The sequence below is a fragment of the Bicyclus anynana genome, chromosome 9, assembly GCF_947172395.1.
Source record: "Bicyclus anynana chromosome 9, ilBicAnyn1.1, whole genome shotgun sequence".
In the NCBI taxonomy this organism is placed as follows: Eukaryota; Metazoa; Arthropoda; class Insecta; order Lepidoptera; family Nymphalidae; genus Bicyclus; species Bicyclus anynana.
The window spans coordinates 11,972,241-11,988,613 of NC_069091.1; the positions used below are offsets into that span (position 1 = coordinate 11,972,241).

The 16,373-nt window shown below is 36.3% G+C and overlaps 2 protein-coding genes across 2 annotated transcripts; one reads left to right on the forward strand and one right to left on the reverse strand.

The window, feature by feature from the left end:
* Nucleotides 1-2,184: 2,184 nt before the first annotated feature.
* LOC112043971 (acyl-CoA Delta-9 desaturase-like) lies at nt 2,185-8,483 on the reverse strand. Its single transcript, XM_024079672.2, has 4 exons — nt 8,288-8,483; nt 7,495-7,628; nt 6,260-6,465; nt 2,185-5,139 (listed from the first exon to the last, which is right to left on the reverse strand). Exons 1-4 carry the CDS (start codon nt 8,481-8,483, stop codon nt 4,683-4,685), a joined length of 993 nt encoding a protein of 330 aa, XP_023935440.2. The 3' UTR covers nt 2,185-4,682.
* Nucleotides 8,484-14,266: 5,783 nt separating this feature from the next.
* LOC112043963 (keratin, type I cytoskeletal 10-like) lies at nt 14,267-16,263 on the forward strand. Its single transcript, XM_024079661.2, has 3 exons — nt 14,267-14,340; nt 15,291-15,372; nt 15,942-16,263. The coding sequence occupies exons 1-3, from the start codon at nt 14,335-14,337 to the stop codon at nt 16,181-16,183; spliced, it is 330 nt and encodes a 109-aa protein (XP_023935429.2). The 5' UTR covers nt 14,267-14,334; the 3' UTR covers nt 16,184-16,263.
* Nucleotides 16,264-16,373: the final 110 nt, after the last annotated feature.

Genomic DNA, 16,373 nt, shown 5'->3' on the forward strand with positions numbered 1-16,373 from the left:
CCCGCGTGGTTTCCGTTCCCGTATGAACACTGGGATAATATATAGCCTACAACCTTCCTCGATAAACGGGCTATCTAACACTGAAAGAATTTTACAAATCGGACCAGTAGTTCCTGAGATTAGCGCGTTTAAGTAAACATACAAACAAACGAACGATGCTTTATAATATTAGTATAGATTTGATATGAGTCAAGTTACCCTATTATAGTTTCTTAGCTAATATTGTCATCAGAATTTAGAACGTGTGCAAAATTTCATCGTAATCAAAGACCGGGAAGGGAAGTGTACGATATACGAGTAGGTACATCCTTAGTTACTAGTAAGGCTAATTTATGCGTGTTAAAAAAGGATCTACGCTCTATTAGAAAGATTAAATGTTGAGAACATTCAGTAGTATCTTTACCTTATCCTTACCTTTTAGAATATATTAAGTGCACGGAGAAATTGAAATTTTTCGCAAGAATGCCAATCTAGCTGTATGTAGACCTATCTACCTACCTGTACTCGTATATGCTAAAACTATCCCCACATTCTAAATGAGTCTCAATTTTCCGGAACTTTCACAGCAGCAGTTTACAGTGAAACTGTAAAAATGTAGGAAAATTTGTTTAACATTTGACTTTTTTCCGGACATTTAATCTGATTGGACTACCCTCCAACGGGATTGGTCAAAACATTTATAGAAAAAGGCCTTCTTTTTTACACAAGTTATTTTTTTATTTGGAGTTCATCGTTTATAATAATTCTAGCCACTCACCATCCGATCTGCCCTCATGCCTGCAGCGCTAACGGCTTGACAGCCGATAAAACTGTTCATGTGTTGGTCGCGATGTGCATGGCATGCCGATGCATATTGCGACCAACATAATTATTACTATTGACCCGCCCGCCGAGCACTGAGTGGTGCGCTTATGCTCCATATTATCCTCTCTCCTGTGACCCGTTTATTTTTTTTAAAACGGTTTCGATCTTTTTGGTGTGGAAGCGGGCATAATTGACCCGCGCCAACTGGATTTTTTTTAGGTTTCGCGGTGCACGTTGAAAGTGCCATGATCACATATCAGTTTGTACTTTTTTTTTAATATTTTCCATAATATCTTTTAAATATGACCAATGTTCCCATTAGGAAAGACTGTATTAGGAGTGATACGATAATAGTCCAACGGGGTGGAAATTGAACCACCACCCCTCGGTGATAAGTCCGACCTCTTTACTGTTGAGCTATTGGGGCTCTTTTCAAAGCCCGACTCAGGATTCGAACCCTGAACTCCGGAGTTACATACTCGTAGGTGAACCACTTAACCAACGACATTCGGAAAGATCTATAAATTAAGATTTATTTTACTTCCTTTTAACAATTATACAAAAAAGAGTACATTGTCGAAGTTTTTTTTATGTGTTCACGTTGCGTAAGCCCTGTATCTATGAATAATAAATTTAATTTGTTTATAATATAAAATAATTACTTATTTTTTTAGAATAATGAGATCATGAGTAAAAAGCAATGAAAATATCCGTACCTATAAGCAAAAACAACCAATTATTTTTCGGAACAAATATTAAATAGGTGTAATCAAATAGCAGAACCACACTAAAAAAAATAACAGATACCACACTGTAACAAATAATAATACTACACTATAACAAATAACGGATACCACACTATAACAAATAATATAAACAACCGTATAACAAATATCGGATACCATACTCTACCAAATAACGGATACCACACTCTAACAAATAACGGATACCACACTATAACAAATAATATATACCACACTCTAACAAATAACGGATACCACGATATACTCGTAAGAAATAACAGATACCACACTTTAACAAATAACATACATGTATTATTATTAATATATAACAAATAACGGATACTACAAATATGTCAGGATTGAACTTCAAATTACCTAAGATACTGGACCGGGAAGAAACATGGATCGAGGCGAATGGAAGCCAAAATTGGTTTTCTGCAAAACGCAGTGTAATTTTTTTCCAACATTTTAAGGAGTCAGACATGTATTCACATGTCTATCATATTCTAAGGGTTTAAAGTGCTCATTTAATCTACGGAACCCTACAAAGCGAGTAGCCCGACACACAATTGGCCGGTTTTTTTACTCAATTTCAAACTTTTAGCTAAGTCCGTGTGACGTAAAGGAAACAAAAGAATATTCAAATTAACTTTTTATTAACTATACGCGTTCAAACAACAATTGACTGCGTTATATCTGATAACTACCTTTTCACTAAAAACAACAATAATTAGTAAAGTATTAAATTAACATAACATTACATAGTAACATTATTTTTATACTCAATGGTTAACCCAAACGGGTTACTGAAACTATACAAGTATAAATATATCTATACGAGTAGGTATGTATAAAAATGAATCCATATATATCTTGGTCACGCCATCACGCGTGAACGGCTGGACCGATTTCACTATTCCTTTGTATGTGTTTGTTATTGTGAGGAGAAGGTTCTTATGACAGAAAAAAATTTAAAAAGGGGTAGGGGTACGGTAGGGTAGGATAGGGGTAGGGATAGGGTAGAGGTAGTTGAAAGTTTACATCGAGTTCCACGGATGAAGTCACGGGCGTCCGGTAGGTTTATAAATAGACGTATATGCATTTTTTGCTGAATAAAATGGAGGTATCTTTTTTTACGTACATTTATAGTTTTGACCAAAAAATAAGATTAAAGTTACGTAAAATCCCACTAAGCTGTAAATCAGTAAAAATGTTTAAAATATGATAACATACGAGGAATAAGTACTCAATACTCATGCATATTAAGACCATTACAACTTTTTGAATCGTTTTATCTCAAAAACGGTGGTTCGTAGGATAAAAAGGTATATTGATAAGAAAAATTTTTGTTGATAATTTATGATTTACAATGTATGGCTGAGGTATTTTTTATGATAAAACTTATTTTTTCGTAGTAAAACGTACTGAGAATCGCGAAAATCTAATTTTTTTGACCTTTAACCTTAATACGGGGGAAAGAGCGCCCGCGACTTCGTCCGCGTGGAATTCAACTTAGAATTCAATTCAAATTCGTGGTTGCCAACTATTTTTACAAGAAATAAAGTATATTCTGGTCTATGAAGATTATTAAACAGCATTTTAGAAAAACGATCATTTTCTTTTGAAAAATGCAGCCATTGCATCAGTATTTTTTTATGACGTTGTCACGTTCAACTATCGAAAGTAAACCGACTTTACAGACAATAATTTTTTTTTTCACAAATCCTGCGTGAACCATGGATTTTTCCGTGATGAAAAGTAGCGTTTGTTTTTTTTTTTTTTATTCTTTACAAGTTAGCCCTTGACTACAATCTCACCTGATGGTAAGTGATGATGCAGTCTAAGATGGAAGCGGGCTAACTTGTTAGGAGGAGGATGAAAATCCACACCCTTTTCGGTTTCTACACGGCATCGTACCGGAACGCTAAATCGCTTGGCGGTACGTCTTTGCCGGTAGGGTGGTAACTAGCCACGGCCGAAGCCTCCCACCAGCCAGACCTGGACAAATTAAGAAAATCTCAATCTGCCCAGCCGGGGATCGAACCCAGGACCTCCGTCTTATATATCCACCGCGCATACCACTGCGCCACGGAGGCCGTCAAGGCCACGGAGCGTATGTTTAATCCAAAGTAAAATCTATTTCTATTCCAAATTTCAACAAAATCGCTTCAGGAGTAGCGGCGTTTAAGAGTAACAAACATCCAAACAAATATACATCCTTACAAACTTTCGCATTTCTAATATTAGTAGGATCATATTTTAAACAATCTTACTGATTTTCTGCTTGGTGGAAATTCGATAAAACATTATAACAAACATAACAACAGTCAGTTTTACATTTATTTAAATAAAATACTTTCTATAAAAGTTTTTGTTATATCATGTTTCCATGTTTTGTTATATCATGGACCTTCTGATTTGAACCCACATCCTTCTGACTTCTGAAGCCTCTCAGGAGGCGAGGAATATGGATTATACCCTCTTAAACAAAAATGTACGTGTAGGTAACTAACAGACGAATCGCGGTTTCACCCGTTTAGTTCCCGTACCAATTTGAATACGGGGATTAATAATATAGTCAGTGGCGTAGCTAGGTAACCAAGGGCCCTGGTGCAAATAAAATAATGGGCCCCACTACTATCAAAACTAGTTCTACTAGCTCTTTTTTGTTTTCGAAATTTTATAAGTTCAATATGATCGTGATTATCTGGTAAGGTATCAATTTAAAGGGCACCCTTGAGAACCCCGGGGCGTTGCACCGCCCAGCCCCTGGGTAGCTACACCATTGAATATAGATTACACTAAAAAATAACGTGGTTTTCTATTGGCATTTTTTTCAATCAGTTCAGTAGATCCAGATATAACTTCCTACCACCTCATAAATACAAAAGCCTCAATACCTCATAAATAGGTAGTGTAAATAAAGTAGTAATACAAGCTCTCCTTCACACTAAACTCAAAAGAAAATGAAAAACCACGATACAGCTCAAGCAGCACGGTTGACGTCATTAGATCGTAATAAGATTTTAATTAGATCACTCTACGGAATTTAATATAAATATTCATATAAATAAGGAAATGAGATTTAACTACCTAATCGTACTTACTATATAGTTATTCAAATAATATTTCACTTTATTCGTATGGTATTTCTTCATGGCCATGTATTTTGTGAGACCCATCGCCAGTTCGCTTGATCCTCTTCTCTATTATTTCCGGTGAAGCAGTTTTAAGATCGTAGGCCAAGCCTATTACAGCCATTATATCAATGAATAATTTCGTCCAATTTAGTGAATAATTTCCCAATTCCGCTGTTTTGTAGTCCCAAGGGAATGTATGGTGATAGTTGTGGAAACCTTCTCCTGATGTGATGAAGCTGACCGTTAGGTTCTCTACGGGGTTTATATGCTTGTCATAAGGTTTCATACCCCACATGTGGGCTGCGGAGTTTACCAGCCATGTGCCGTGCAAAGTGTAGACGTATTTCAATATTGCGCTGACAAAAAACGCAACCTCGAGTTTCTCGCCCCATAATGTGGGTATGTATGTTGGTACAGCTACGCCCAGTATGAAACTCAGGAACATGTAGTACCTAAAAATATAATTGACAATGTATTCATTGCATGCACAGATTAAACATGGAACAGGAATGTTTCGTAGCCGCTCCAAATACAAAATTTAAAAATAATACAATCAGTACGACACGAAGTGTCGCATCAGTTATTTTCAATATTATTCAAGAAAAGTAGCGTCTTTTGTTTTTTAATACAAAAGACGCTATATTTATGGGAATATCAAAAAGACGTGTGACGTTTGTTTTTTATGGGTTTCACCGGCTTCACCACGCTGCTTGTAAACACTCATTCTGGATTTATTCTTTATTCTGTGATTCCACGTTTATTTTTAGTAAGATCTATTAAGTATTCCTTACTCTAGTAACAGTGTGGGAGGACACTAATTTGTATGGAAATTAATAGGTCTATTTATATAAACCATGGCCGGAAATTTCTAATTTGGAAAAGTCGAACATCTGTCTACTCGTGTTTCCATTGGGAGCTAATAAGTACGATAGTTGCCTAGGTAGAGGGTGAAGTTTGGATCTTTACTAAGGGTAGAAGGATTCAAGTGTCCAGGCCAGGCCCGAGAAAAAAAAAGTAACAAAGAATACTAAAATCCGTTTGATGCGATGCGACTAATGCAGATCTATGGACGCCTGCCGTAAAGATGGCAATAAATGATACGCGATTGTAATGGAGTCAACGTGTTGCTATGGTTACTCAATCGTACGTCACTAACACTCGAAAATGAGTTACTGCGCACAGTTCAAATTGTAGGCTGCGATATATACCTAAGCGTATACCATAAAAAGCGTTCATATGAAACTTCCAAAAACCTAAAAAGTAATCTTAACTTCACGCCACTTAGGCGTAGCGGACCCTGTATCAAAATTAATTGGGGGGCCCAAATGAATGGTAAAGATTTCTCACTAAATAAACAAAAATGCTCACTTAAAATAAATATGACAGTGACTTAACCTATGTAGAATGTTTCCAACTTTTGGGCACACGCTTAACCAGGGAAAAAAGATTGTTGATTACCTACATTTTACTAATTTTTGCTTTCACATGTAAGGGCCCCTGTAATCCAGGGGCCCCGTATCATTGATACGGCTTATACGGTGTTAGCTACGCCCCTGTTTAACTTAAACTTACTTGTATTGAAAACGTAACAAAGGATCCGCCCACAGATCGCTCATGTCTATAGTCTGTCCTTTAGCCTTGAGTTCAGGATGTTTCCTCACTAACAGCCATCCCATATGAGAGAAAAAGAAACCCCTTCTTGAGTTGTGGGGATCAGCATCAGTCTCGCTGTACGTGTGATGCATTCTGTGATCTCGAGCCCAAACGATTACAGAATTCTGTGAAAACAAACATCATTAAGTCCTCATTCGCACGAGAGTTAGATATCATTCGCACGAGAGTTTTTTTAACGGACGTTAAAAAAGCGTTCGAATATAGTAGGAAGTTAAAAAGTTAAAAAGGTTTCCAACTCCCGAAGTTGAAAATGCAACACTGCTCGAAAAAAAACGTCATGTTTTAAAAACGCTGTCGCGTGAACATATACGAGTGCTTGGGAATGCATTTGTTGTATTTAAACGCTTTTTTAACGTCCGTTATAAAAGCTTTCGTGCGAATGAGGACTTAGTCCTCATTCATCAGGAGAGCTATTCTGTAACGATGTTTTGTATAACTCGCAAGTACTTGTTTCGAATTCACATCTATCTTCCTCTTTCTTTTAGTATAGTGTTAGACAGAGACTGATTCACATCACATCACGTCATCGTCATCAAACATCGCAAACAAAATAGCCCTGCTGGTGTTAATGAAATAATGACAGGAACCGAATATTAAATAAAATTATAGGTACCTAAGTAATAATGCGTTTATTTGCTGAATTTCTTTATGAATAATGTACCCTACCCATTATTTATAACTAGCGAACCCCGCGACTTCCCCTTAATTGTTTTTAACCTCTCTCAATTCGGTTTTGTCGCAAAATCCATTCTTAGCGGACGTATCTTAACCTTAAACTACCTCCCTGCCAAATGTAACCTTTGTACGTCAAGTGGTTTTTGATATTTCGGGGTGAAGTGACCTTTCCCTCGTATAATATATATATGTATAAAAATAAACAAAAATATATAAAAATTTAAACTATAATGGAGACCGACCATTTTGAGTTCAGTAGGTACGTTAAAAAAAAAATTACGAAAAATCCTTTTCGTGTAAATTTGCAAACATTTAGTTATTCTTCCCACTTTAACCCCATTTTTATCAAAAATTTCCAAGAACAGTCGCACATAAGTTACCTTCGCTTCTTCCGTTCAGATGAACTTATAACACCCTCTTTTTGCATCGGGGGTTAAAAATTGTACATTTTTACAAACCTGCATTGCAGATGTGTTCATTATGAGCAATAATATCTTCAATGGCAGCTTGGCTTTATATGATTTGTGAGACCAGAGCCGGTGCGCGCCGGCCGTTACGCCCAACGCGGCAGAAGGCATCCCAAAAACTAAAACTACGCAAAATATAAACAAACAATTTTAAATTGATATTAAAAAAAGCATGTTTAATCTTAATTTTAAACGAGGGATAGCAGTTGTTTTAATTGTATTTAAATTAGGAGTTTGTTAATAGTTAAGCAATTTTGTAGAAGTAACAGGGTATCTGCGATCATTATCTTCGGAGCTACAGGGATTTAAAGGTTCATTTTAAGGGCTCATACAAAATGGCACGAATGAATGACGTCATCAATTAAAGATACCGTAATATTTGTATAGGCGCTTAAACAAAGTTACAAATATAATTTTGTTATTTGTACGTTTGTGTTTTTACTTCTTTATAATGAAAAATTTCACGTTTAATTTATCGAAGCTAAAATGCATGAATATTCATCTAAGTAAGTAAGTATTTTATTAGTAAAGAAACATCCAGACAATCTTTGTTTTTTATGTATTATTTAGGCCTGCCTATTAATATTGACAAAATAGGTCTCATAAAAAAATCAATATATTCAAACCCAGTCATCATCTCCATTGCCGGCAAGTATACCTTTCAAACCAGAAAACAGCAATTGTTTTTTCCTGGAAATTATTACTCTCACTCTCTCGTGTTCACAGCGGACCATATGTTTGGCGCATATTATATTACTTATATTACTATCATATCTAAACTTACCAAAAAATCGTGTAATCCACATGGTCTCAGAAGTCAGCAACAAATAAAGGCCACGCAAGGCAGCTATATGAAGTAGGGAAATTAGAATGACATTTATCCACACGATTTGCACTTTTGATTTTTGATTCGTTGCGTTAGCTGAGTTGCACTTTTCCACATACTGAATTGGCTCTGATTGCACGTTTTGTGATGTCATCTTAAAATCTTTCCTGAAAGTCGTGCGAAAAAAGCAAATTTTATTTAATTTTTTTTTTTCAGAAATATACCCTCATTATTCATTAGTGATGAAAAATAAATGGTAGATAATGTTTACAGTGACACATTGCAAATACGTTGCCGAGTTAAATTGCCACCAAATACATTTTTCATACAAAATCTAGGAAACCATGGATCAAAGGCAACCTTATAGATTAAGCATAAAACATGTCTTCATTGGCATATTAGACGAAAAAATAACATTACTTTACTGTTTTTATCTGGCAACCACACAGATGCAGTGTGAAAGCAGACAACCTTTACTTTTCAATTATTTTGGGTTTTTTAAATTAACCAATTAAGGTATAGATTAAATAAAATTAAAAAAAAACATTTAATACCATCCGGCCGCAATTTAACTAGACAACCTATATGCAATGTGTCAATGTGATTATTTTCTATCATTTATTTCTTACCACAATTACAATTAAATAACAGATGAGGTATATATTTTTGATGCCGGATCTCGTACTATTAGAAAAAGTAAAAAAACTCGCCAAAAGCTTAGGGAAGCTCGCCAACTCGCATTGGAGTAACGTGGTGAGTATAGGGTTCCATATTTCTTCTCCGTCAAGGACAAAGGCCTGACTCGAACATGTAGTGGGCCGTTAAAATAGGACGACAATTATCAATAATAAATACCACAATGTACTACAGTATACATACATGTGTCTACATATATTAATCTTAAAAATTCTATATTTCAAAAATCACAAATCAAAAAACTTACTGGATAAAAAGTAGTAAATGCATGGTATTATCTGTTTCCATTTCAAATTTCAGCCAAATCAGTTCAGTAGTTGCAGCGTGATGTAACACCACATACATATTACTTACACACATAAACATAAACCTTTATTATGCTAATATTGTGTGACACAATGGGGTAGCTACCCAGGGGCTAGGCGGTGCAATGCCCCGGGTCCCTCAAGCTCAGGGGCCTTCGAGAAAATCGCGATCGAACTGAACTTAGAAAATTTCGATAACGAAAAAGAGCTGATGATAAAGTTACTAGCATTTTGTATATTTAATATTTTTACTTAAAACCTAATCAGTTTTAACAGAGTGAGGGCCCATTTTTTTATTTGCACCTGGGCCCTTGGTTACCTAGCTACGCCACTGGTGTGACTAGGTAACCTACACGAATACATGTAATGAAATCCCAACACCAAAAGCATAAATAATTGGACTATTTAAATAGAAATTATTTAAATTTAAATTTATAGAAAACTTTCAACTTCTTGTCGTCTTAAACCGATTTCCTTGTAGGTACAACAAGAACAACAAAACATTTGTAAACAATTAATTAAAACAAATTCACATTGGTACCTTATTTTAAAAATTAAATCGTTAACTTCTAACTCGAACATTATTTAACTTTGAACTTTTATGGACGAAGAAATATATAAAATATATATAATCATCACACAGTAACTCCTTTTGCTTGCGGAATGATTATATCCTACCCCATCGTTATGTTCAAACTTATATTTGAATTGATTAAAATCAAATGCAAAAATAGTTAAGCCAAGTAGACAAAAAATAACTAGTTGGTTCAGTAGCAATTTACTTAATGATTCTTAGTGCGCGCTTGATCATATCAGCCGATGGACGTTCATTGCAGGACATAGGCTTTTTGTAGGGACTTACATCACGATCCTGAGCTGCCTGCATCCAGCGAATCCCTGCGACTCGCTTGATGTCGTCAGCCCATCTAGTGGGGGGTCGACCAACACTGCACTGACTACTGCGGGGTCGGGACCCCAACGTCCATCGGCTCTTCGAACTAAGTGCCCCGTCCATTGCCACTTCGCGACTCGTCGAGCTATGTCGGTGACTTTGGTTCTTCTGCGGATCTTCTCATTTCTAATTCGATCACGCTTAATGCGGACTTTAGTTTACTTATTTCCAAATTACTTTGCTACAAGCAAAGCTGGGCAAAATATAATTAGCTAGCGGACACCTGCGACATCGTCCGCCCTTAGCGGACACCTACTAACTATAGACTAAAAGAATAAGTAAAGATGAAATTATCTTTACGTCAAGCGGTTTTACTACTTTTAGATTTCGTGATGAGTGACCTTTCCTTTTAATTATATATATATATATATTAAGATATTGTTTTGGAAAATTCTTTTTCTATCAGAATCCTACATTATCCCTTTTTATCCCTGTATCCCCACGGAATCGCGAAGTACGCTGGTCTGGTAAAACCGCATGGCGTCTGCTAGTAGTTCACAAATTGGTTGTTACTATACGCATTTACACAGATTAGTGTTCTATTGACCTAACCCCTCTCATTCTGAAAGGAGATTCGAGCTCAGCAGTGAGCCGAATATGGGTTGATAACGAATACGCAGGTGACTATGTAATATGCAAAGACTCTAGAAATTAGATTTATTCTGATTGCATTGTTGGTAATGTTCTTAATTGGGTAGTTGCAAATTAATCGAGTATTATTAAAGAAAATTTGTCTAATATAAAGTAAAGCTTGTCAAATACGGATCAATATTTGTATTTATTATTTCAATTATTCATAAGGAAAGTTATTACCGCCTAGTTTGTTTGAACCGCAAAATAGTAGATCTTACAGACACTTAAGGATCCCACGCATCAGCTAAAACAGGCGCAAAGTTTGTAATAGGTAATTTAAAATTGCACTGTTTTAGGCACACACTTACCATCAGATGAGCCTGCTTCTTCTTGCTCATTCCATCATCTCTTACTATAAAGAACCTACGTTAATATACGTTCTAACATTTACCTTTTGTGACTTAACTAACCTCAAGTATATTTTTCTAATTGTTATTGCAGAGGATCTCCGTCTGCGTTCGCCCAACCATATCGAATATCAAATTAAGAGTTGCTATGAAAAAATAATAGTATAAAAATGTTCGCTTTATATAATCCAGTGTACGCCCGCTACTTCACTTCATCCACGGAATATTCAGTAAAAGAAAAATGTTTAAAATGCTCATAACTAAAAAGTGCATGCCCCGGACCGGATTGAAACCTACGCCCTCTGAATCGAAAGCAGAGGTTTATCCACTGGGCTATCACGTTACTAAAAGTCACAGTAAAGTGACCCAATAAAAATTTAACAGTACAGTAGTAGTAGTAAAACAAGATTAGTTTACTATTGTTTCATAAGTTTACTTATTTAATATTATATTTCAACTCGTGAAATATTTCACGAATAATAAGCCATTGAAATGGCAATGGGCAGGCCACATAGTTCGAAGAGCCAATGGACGTTGGGGTGCCAAGGTGCTGGAATAGCGACCCCGCAACGGAAAGCACAGTGTTGGTTGACCCTCCACTAGGTGGACCGACGACATCAAGCGGGTTGCAGGGAGCCGCTGATCATCATCATCATATGATAATGATGATGATGATGATTATGATGATGATGATGATACGCATTTACACAAATTAGTTGTTCTATTGGCCTAACCCCTTTCATTCTGAGAGGAGACTCGAGCTCAGCTGTGAGCCGAATATGGGTTGATAACGAATACGCAGGTGACTATGTAATATGCAAAGACTCTAGAAATTAGATTTATTCTGATTGCATTTTTGGTATTGTCCTTAATTGGGTCGTTGCAAATTAATCGAGACCTTTATGCTTGGAAGCCAATGCAATGCACGTCCAGCAGTGGTCGTCCATCGACTGTTAATGATGATGATGATGATGATGATGATGATGAATCGTAGTTTTGACGACCTCCGTGGCGCAGTGGTATGCGCGGTGGATTTACAAGACCGAGGTCCTGGGTTCGATCCCCGGCTGAGCCGATTGAGGTTTTCTTAATTAAACCAGGTCTGGCTGGTGGGAGGTTTCGGCCGGTTCGTTAGTTACCACGCAACCGTAGACGTACCGCCAAGCGATATAAAAAAAAAGGTATTTGGGCAGAGTAACTATAGTTTTGCAGGTTTGGTTAGATTTGATCAATGCTCAACGCGTTATTTATTAATTGTCTTGGTAGCAGTAGCCAGTGCAGTGCAGCAACCAGTGCATTGGTTTCGGCACGTTTTTAAAATATAATGATAAAACTTTGGTATAAGTTTCAGCTTTTATATATAAATAATCTCAAACTAAGCATTATTTTGAATCCATCACGAAGAGTCAATCTTGGTCGCAGCATCAAGTTATTTTAATATAATATTATCACCAGAAGCATAATTTCAATATCCTTTAAGTTTACAGGAAGTGGTTAAAAATCGGAGTCCAATATACCGTACTCATACATACATAATATGCATATGCATATACATGGCATTGTAAATAAATACCTGTAATAATGAATAATATGATTTTTTTGTACTTAATGTTATAAAACCGGCCAAGTGCGCGTCGGACGCGAACTGGAAGGGTTTCGTACTGATGATGATGATGATCAATAAAATCGGCAAAAACATCACGTTTATTGCATGGGAGCCATTTAAGTATTTATTTCATTCTGTTTTTTTATTACTTTTAGTATTGTTGTGGTGTTGTTAAAGCAGCAACAGTTATACATCATCTTTTTGAAAATTTAAATTGTCTAACTATCACGGATCATCAGATACTTGGTAAACAGTGGCGTAGTGTGTCCTGGAGAAACCCTGTATCAAAATTAGTTGAAAGGACAATACAAAAGACTAAAGACTTCTCACAAAAGAAACAAAAACTTTTGCTTAAAATTAATAACCCGAAAAAGAGATTGCTTTTTTTTTACTTTTGGCATTTTGTTCTGTAGAGAAACTCTATAGGCAGTTTATTGTTTTTTTTTTTCGGGAAGCACCAGAATAAGAGAGTTTCACACATAAGGGGCCCCTGTAATTCGGGGGCCCCGTATCATTGATACGACCGATAAGACGGTAGCTACGCCTCTGCTGGTACGACAGACGAACGGACAGCGGAGCCTTAGTAATAGGGTCCTGTTTTACTCATTGTTTAAGGAACCCTAAAAAGCATTGTCAATGTATAACTTTTATAATCGTCATGTCACGTTCAAATCGTGCACCTGTAATTTTTAATCTAATTATTTAAACGTGTGAGACTTGCAAAATACAATAGGTTTCAGAGAAAAGTCACCTTATAGTACAAGATCCGGCGGAATATTATACCCACATCTGCTATTTATTTGGGATAAGAAATAAATGATGGAAAATATTCACATTGACACATTGCAAATAGGTTGCCTAAAGTGTTTTTCAGATAGCATGGGTACGGAGACAGTTGCCTTATGACGTTCATCATACGTACTATTGTCGTGAATCGCGGCAAACTTTCAAGAGTGAAACGAACTGTCACCGTACCCAAGCTATCTGAAAAACACCTGAGGCAAAAATTGCGCCCGGTGAGTATTGAATGATTATTTTATTTTTAGATATTTATTTTATCAAATTTATTTCATCTATTTCCCTCTTAGTTTTATTAATATATATATATATATATATATATATATTATATACCCTACAGTATTGAAAACGTAAAGGTTGTTTACTTTCACACTGCAACTATGGGGTTATATAATATAGGTTATATATATAACAGTTAATTAATATTATGTAAATAGGTACTTATCAGTTATAAAGTCGTCTAAAATTTCAAATGAAAGCATCAGATATTTTGTATGAAAAATGTGTCGCAATATAACAAATAAATAACAGATGAGGGTATATATTTCTAATGCCGGCTCTTAGACCATTAGAAGATCCTATATAAATATCGGTTTCGATGATCATAGGATATATGAGTTACGGGTCTCGTTAAGTTGTTACGAGTAGAATCGATCAGGGAATTAAAAATGCTGGTAAGAATCATGAGCAATATCTAGGTTAATCCACAAAACACTTATCATCTACATTATTTGCAACTTTGTTAATGATAATGTTAGTTAGTTAGTTATAGGTACTAAAATTTTTAGAACTTAAACATTTTAAGGGTTATAGATAGACATAGTGGCTTTACAGTAAGGTACTGTCTGTAACTGTTGAAATAAAGGTATAATATTCTTTCTTTCTTCTTTCTTTTTTTTAACTGAGCTTGTTGCCCCGACTAGTGCAACTTATTATTCTTATTGGTTATGTAGTCCATGGCATGTACGACTCGAATCCACCAGTTTCGAGTTCAGAGCTAGTCAAACTATAGAACATTTTATTCAATAAACCGCAAAAGATATTTTGAATGGTTAATATATTCATTTTTACCATCATTAGTTAAGTTTTTAAAATTCTTTTTACATAGTAGCCGAAGTTCGTTGCATTATGTGGGTAGGCATCCACTAATCCGCATCGTACGTATCTAACGCAGCGCATCAAACGGATTTTTAATTTTAAGTTAAAAAAAGATCCGTACGACGCGGATAAGTGGACGCCTTTGTATGACTTTCTATACAAAGAATACTAAAATCGCACGATGAGGATCTGTGGACGCCTGCCAAAAGTCAGTATGTTCATTGCAAAACGGTATCACTCTGCCCTCATTTGAGAAATTTGGTGTGATGGATCTTAGCTCCATATTAGGAGAAAGGCCTAATATATTTTTATCATAATGGATAAGATGATCATCTTAACTTAAGCAGTCTTTTAAATTTCAACAATATTTCTGTTTTCCACCAATTAATCTGAAATACTGTGTTAGGAGTCTAGCTGGCCGGGATCGAACTAATGAGCTCTTGGTGTTGATTTCGGCTCCTTTACCGTGGAGCTTCAATTTTACAAATAAGATGTTTCATAAAAACCTGTTTTAATTGTTTTCTAGTTCAAGCTGCTCCTGTTATTCCTCGCCTTTGTTTCTGCCCATGGGTTGGAAAACAGCAGCATTCGACGAGTTCGTTCCCCAGGTAGGCATTTATCTACTAGCAGAATTATACAGTAAACTCATCAGTGCCTGAAGACGAAAGTCTCCGAACGGTGCGTGTTGCCATTGATGACCTACGTATCCGGGACTTGGTCGCTAACAACGAGTATGAGCCTCATTAGAAGGCTTAAAGTCAACTAGCGATGAAGCGAGTTATGCTTGGAGTTTATCTGCCTCGTCAAATTATAAATGTGGAGATCCGCAGAAAAACCAAAGTCTCTGACATACTCAGCGAGTCATGAAGCTGAAGTGGGCAGGCCGCATAATAAATTCAAAGAGCAGGTGGACGTTGGTCCCAAGGTGCTGGGATGGCGACCCCGAAACTGTCGTGTTTGGAAGTCCATGCAAGAGGCCTATGTCCAGCAAAACTAGACAAAGTACTAAAGATAATCTTATTTATCGCTGTAGGTAGACGTAGGTACATATACTGTCTTGAATGAATATGCACATATTTTTCACTTTTCTTGTTCAAAAGGCCTTATCATGCCCGTAATATAAGTACAACAATGAACAACAACTTTTATTATTATTAACGAATTCTCCTATTTGTAGAACCGAGCGGTTGGCAAGGCAGCAATGGTTATGGCGCCTCATCAGTAGGATTAGCACGATCGGGAGGAGGTTGGGGCAACGGCGCTCTCGGCCGATCCGGTGGGTGGGGTGGATCGGGGAACAGTGGAACTAGAGGATACAGCTCAAATGGTATTAATGGAAATTCTGGATGTGCCAGTTCAAATGGCTGGGGTGACTCAAGCGATGGCTTTCGCTCTAACAGAGGATCACATACCTATTAAAAAGTAAACACAAAATCAAACATGGCGCTCGTTTAAATAGTAAGATTATTGGGATAATTTCTGTTGGTTATGTATAAAATAAAAAGCAAATTAAAATCTTTGTTTTATTAAGCACCGCTAAATTGATTTCTTTGCCCGTTTTGTTACAGACAGGTATCTACTTCAGAAAGGCTTTATTTTGTTGAGACCA

Coding starts and splice junctions, on each gene's coding strand:
- LOC112043971 (XM_024079672.2), bottom strand. CDS start 8,483: ATGACATCACAAAACGTGCAATCAGAGCCAATTCAGTATGTGGAAAAG. Junction 6,466..7,494: donor TGAACACATCTGCAATGCAG/GTTTGTAAAAAT, acceptor TTGTTTTCACAG/AATTCTGTAATCGTTTGGGC. Junction 5,140..6,259: donor TTGTTACGTTTTCAATACAA/GTAAGTTTAAGT, acceptor TTATATTTTTAG/GTACTACATGTTCCTGAGTT.
- LOC112043963 (XM_024079661.2), top strand. Junction 15,373..15,941: donor TCGACGAGTTCGTTCCCCAG/GTAGGCATTTAT, acceptor TCCTATTTGTAG/AACCGAGCGGTTGGCAAGGC.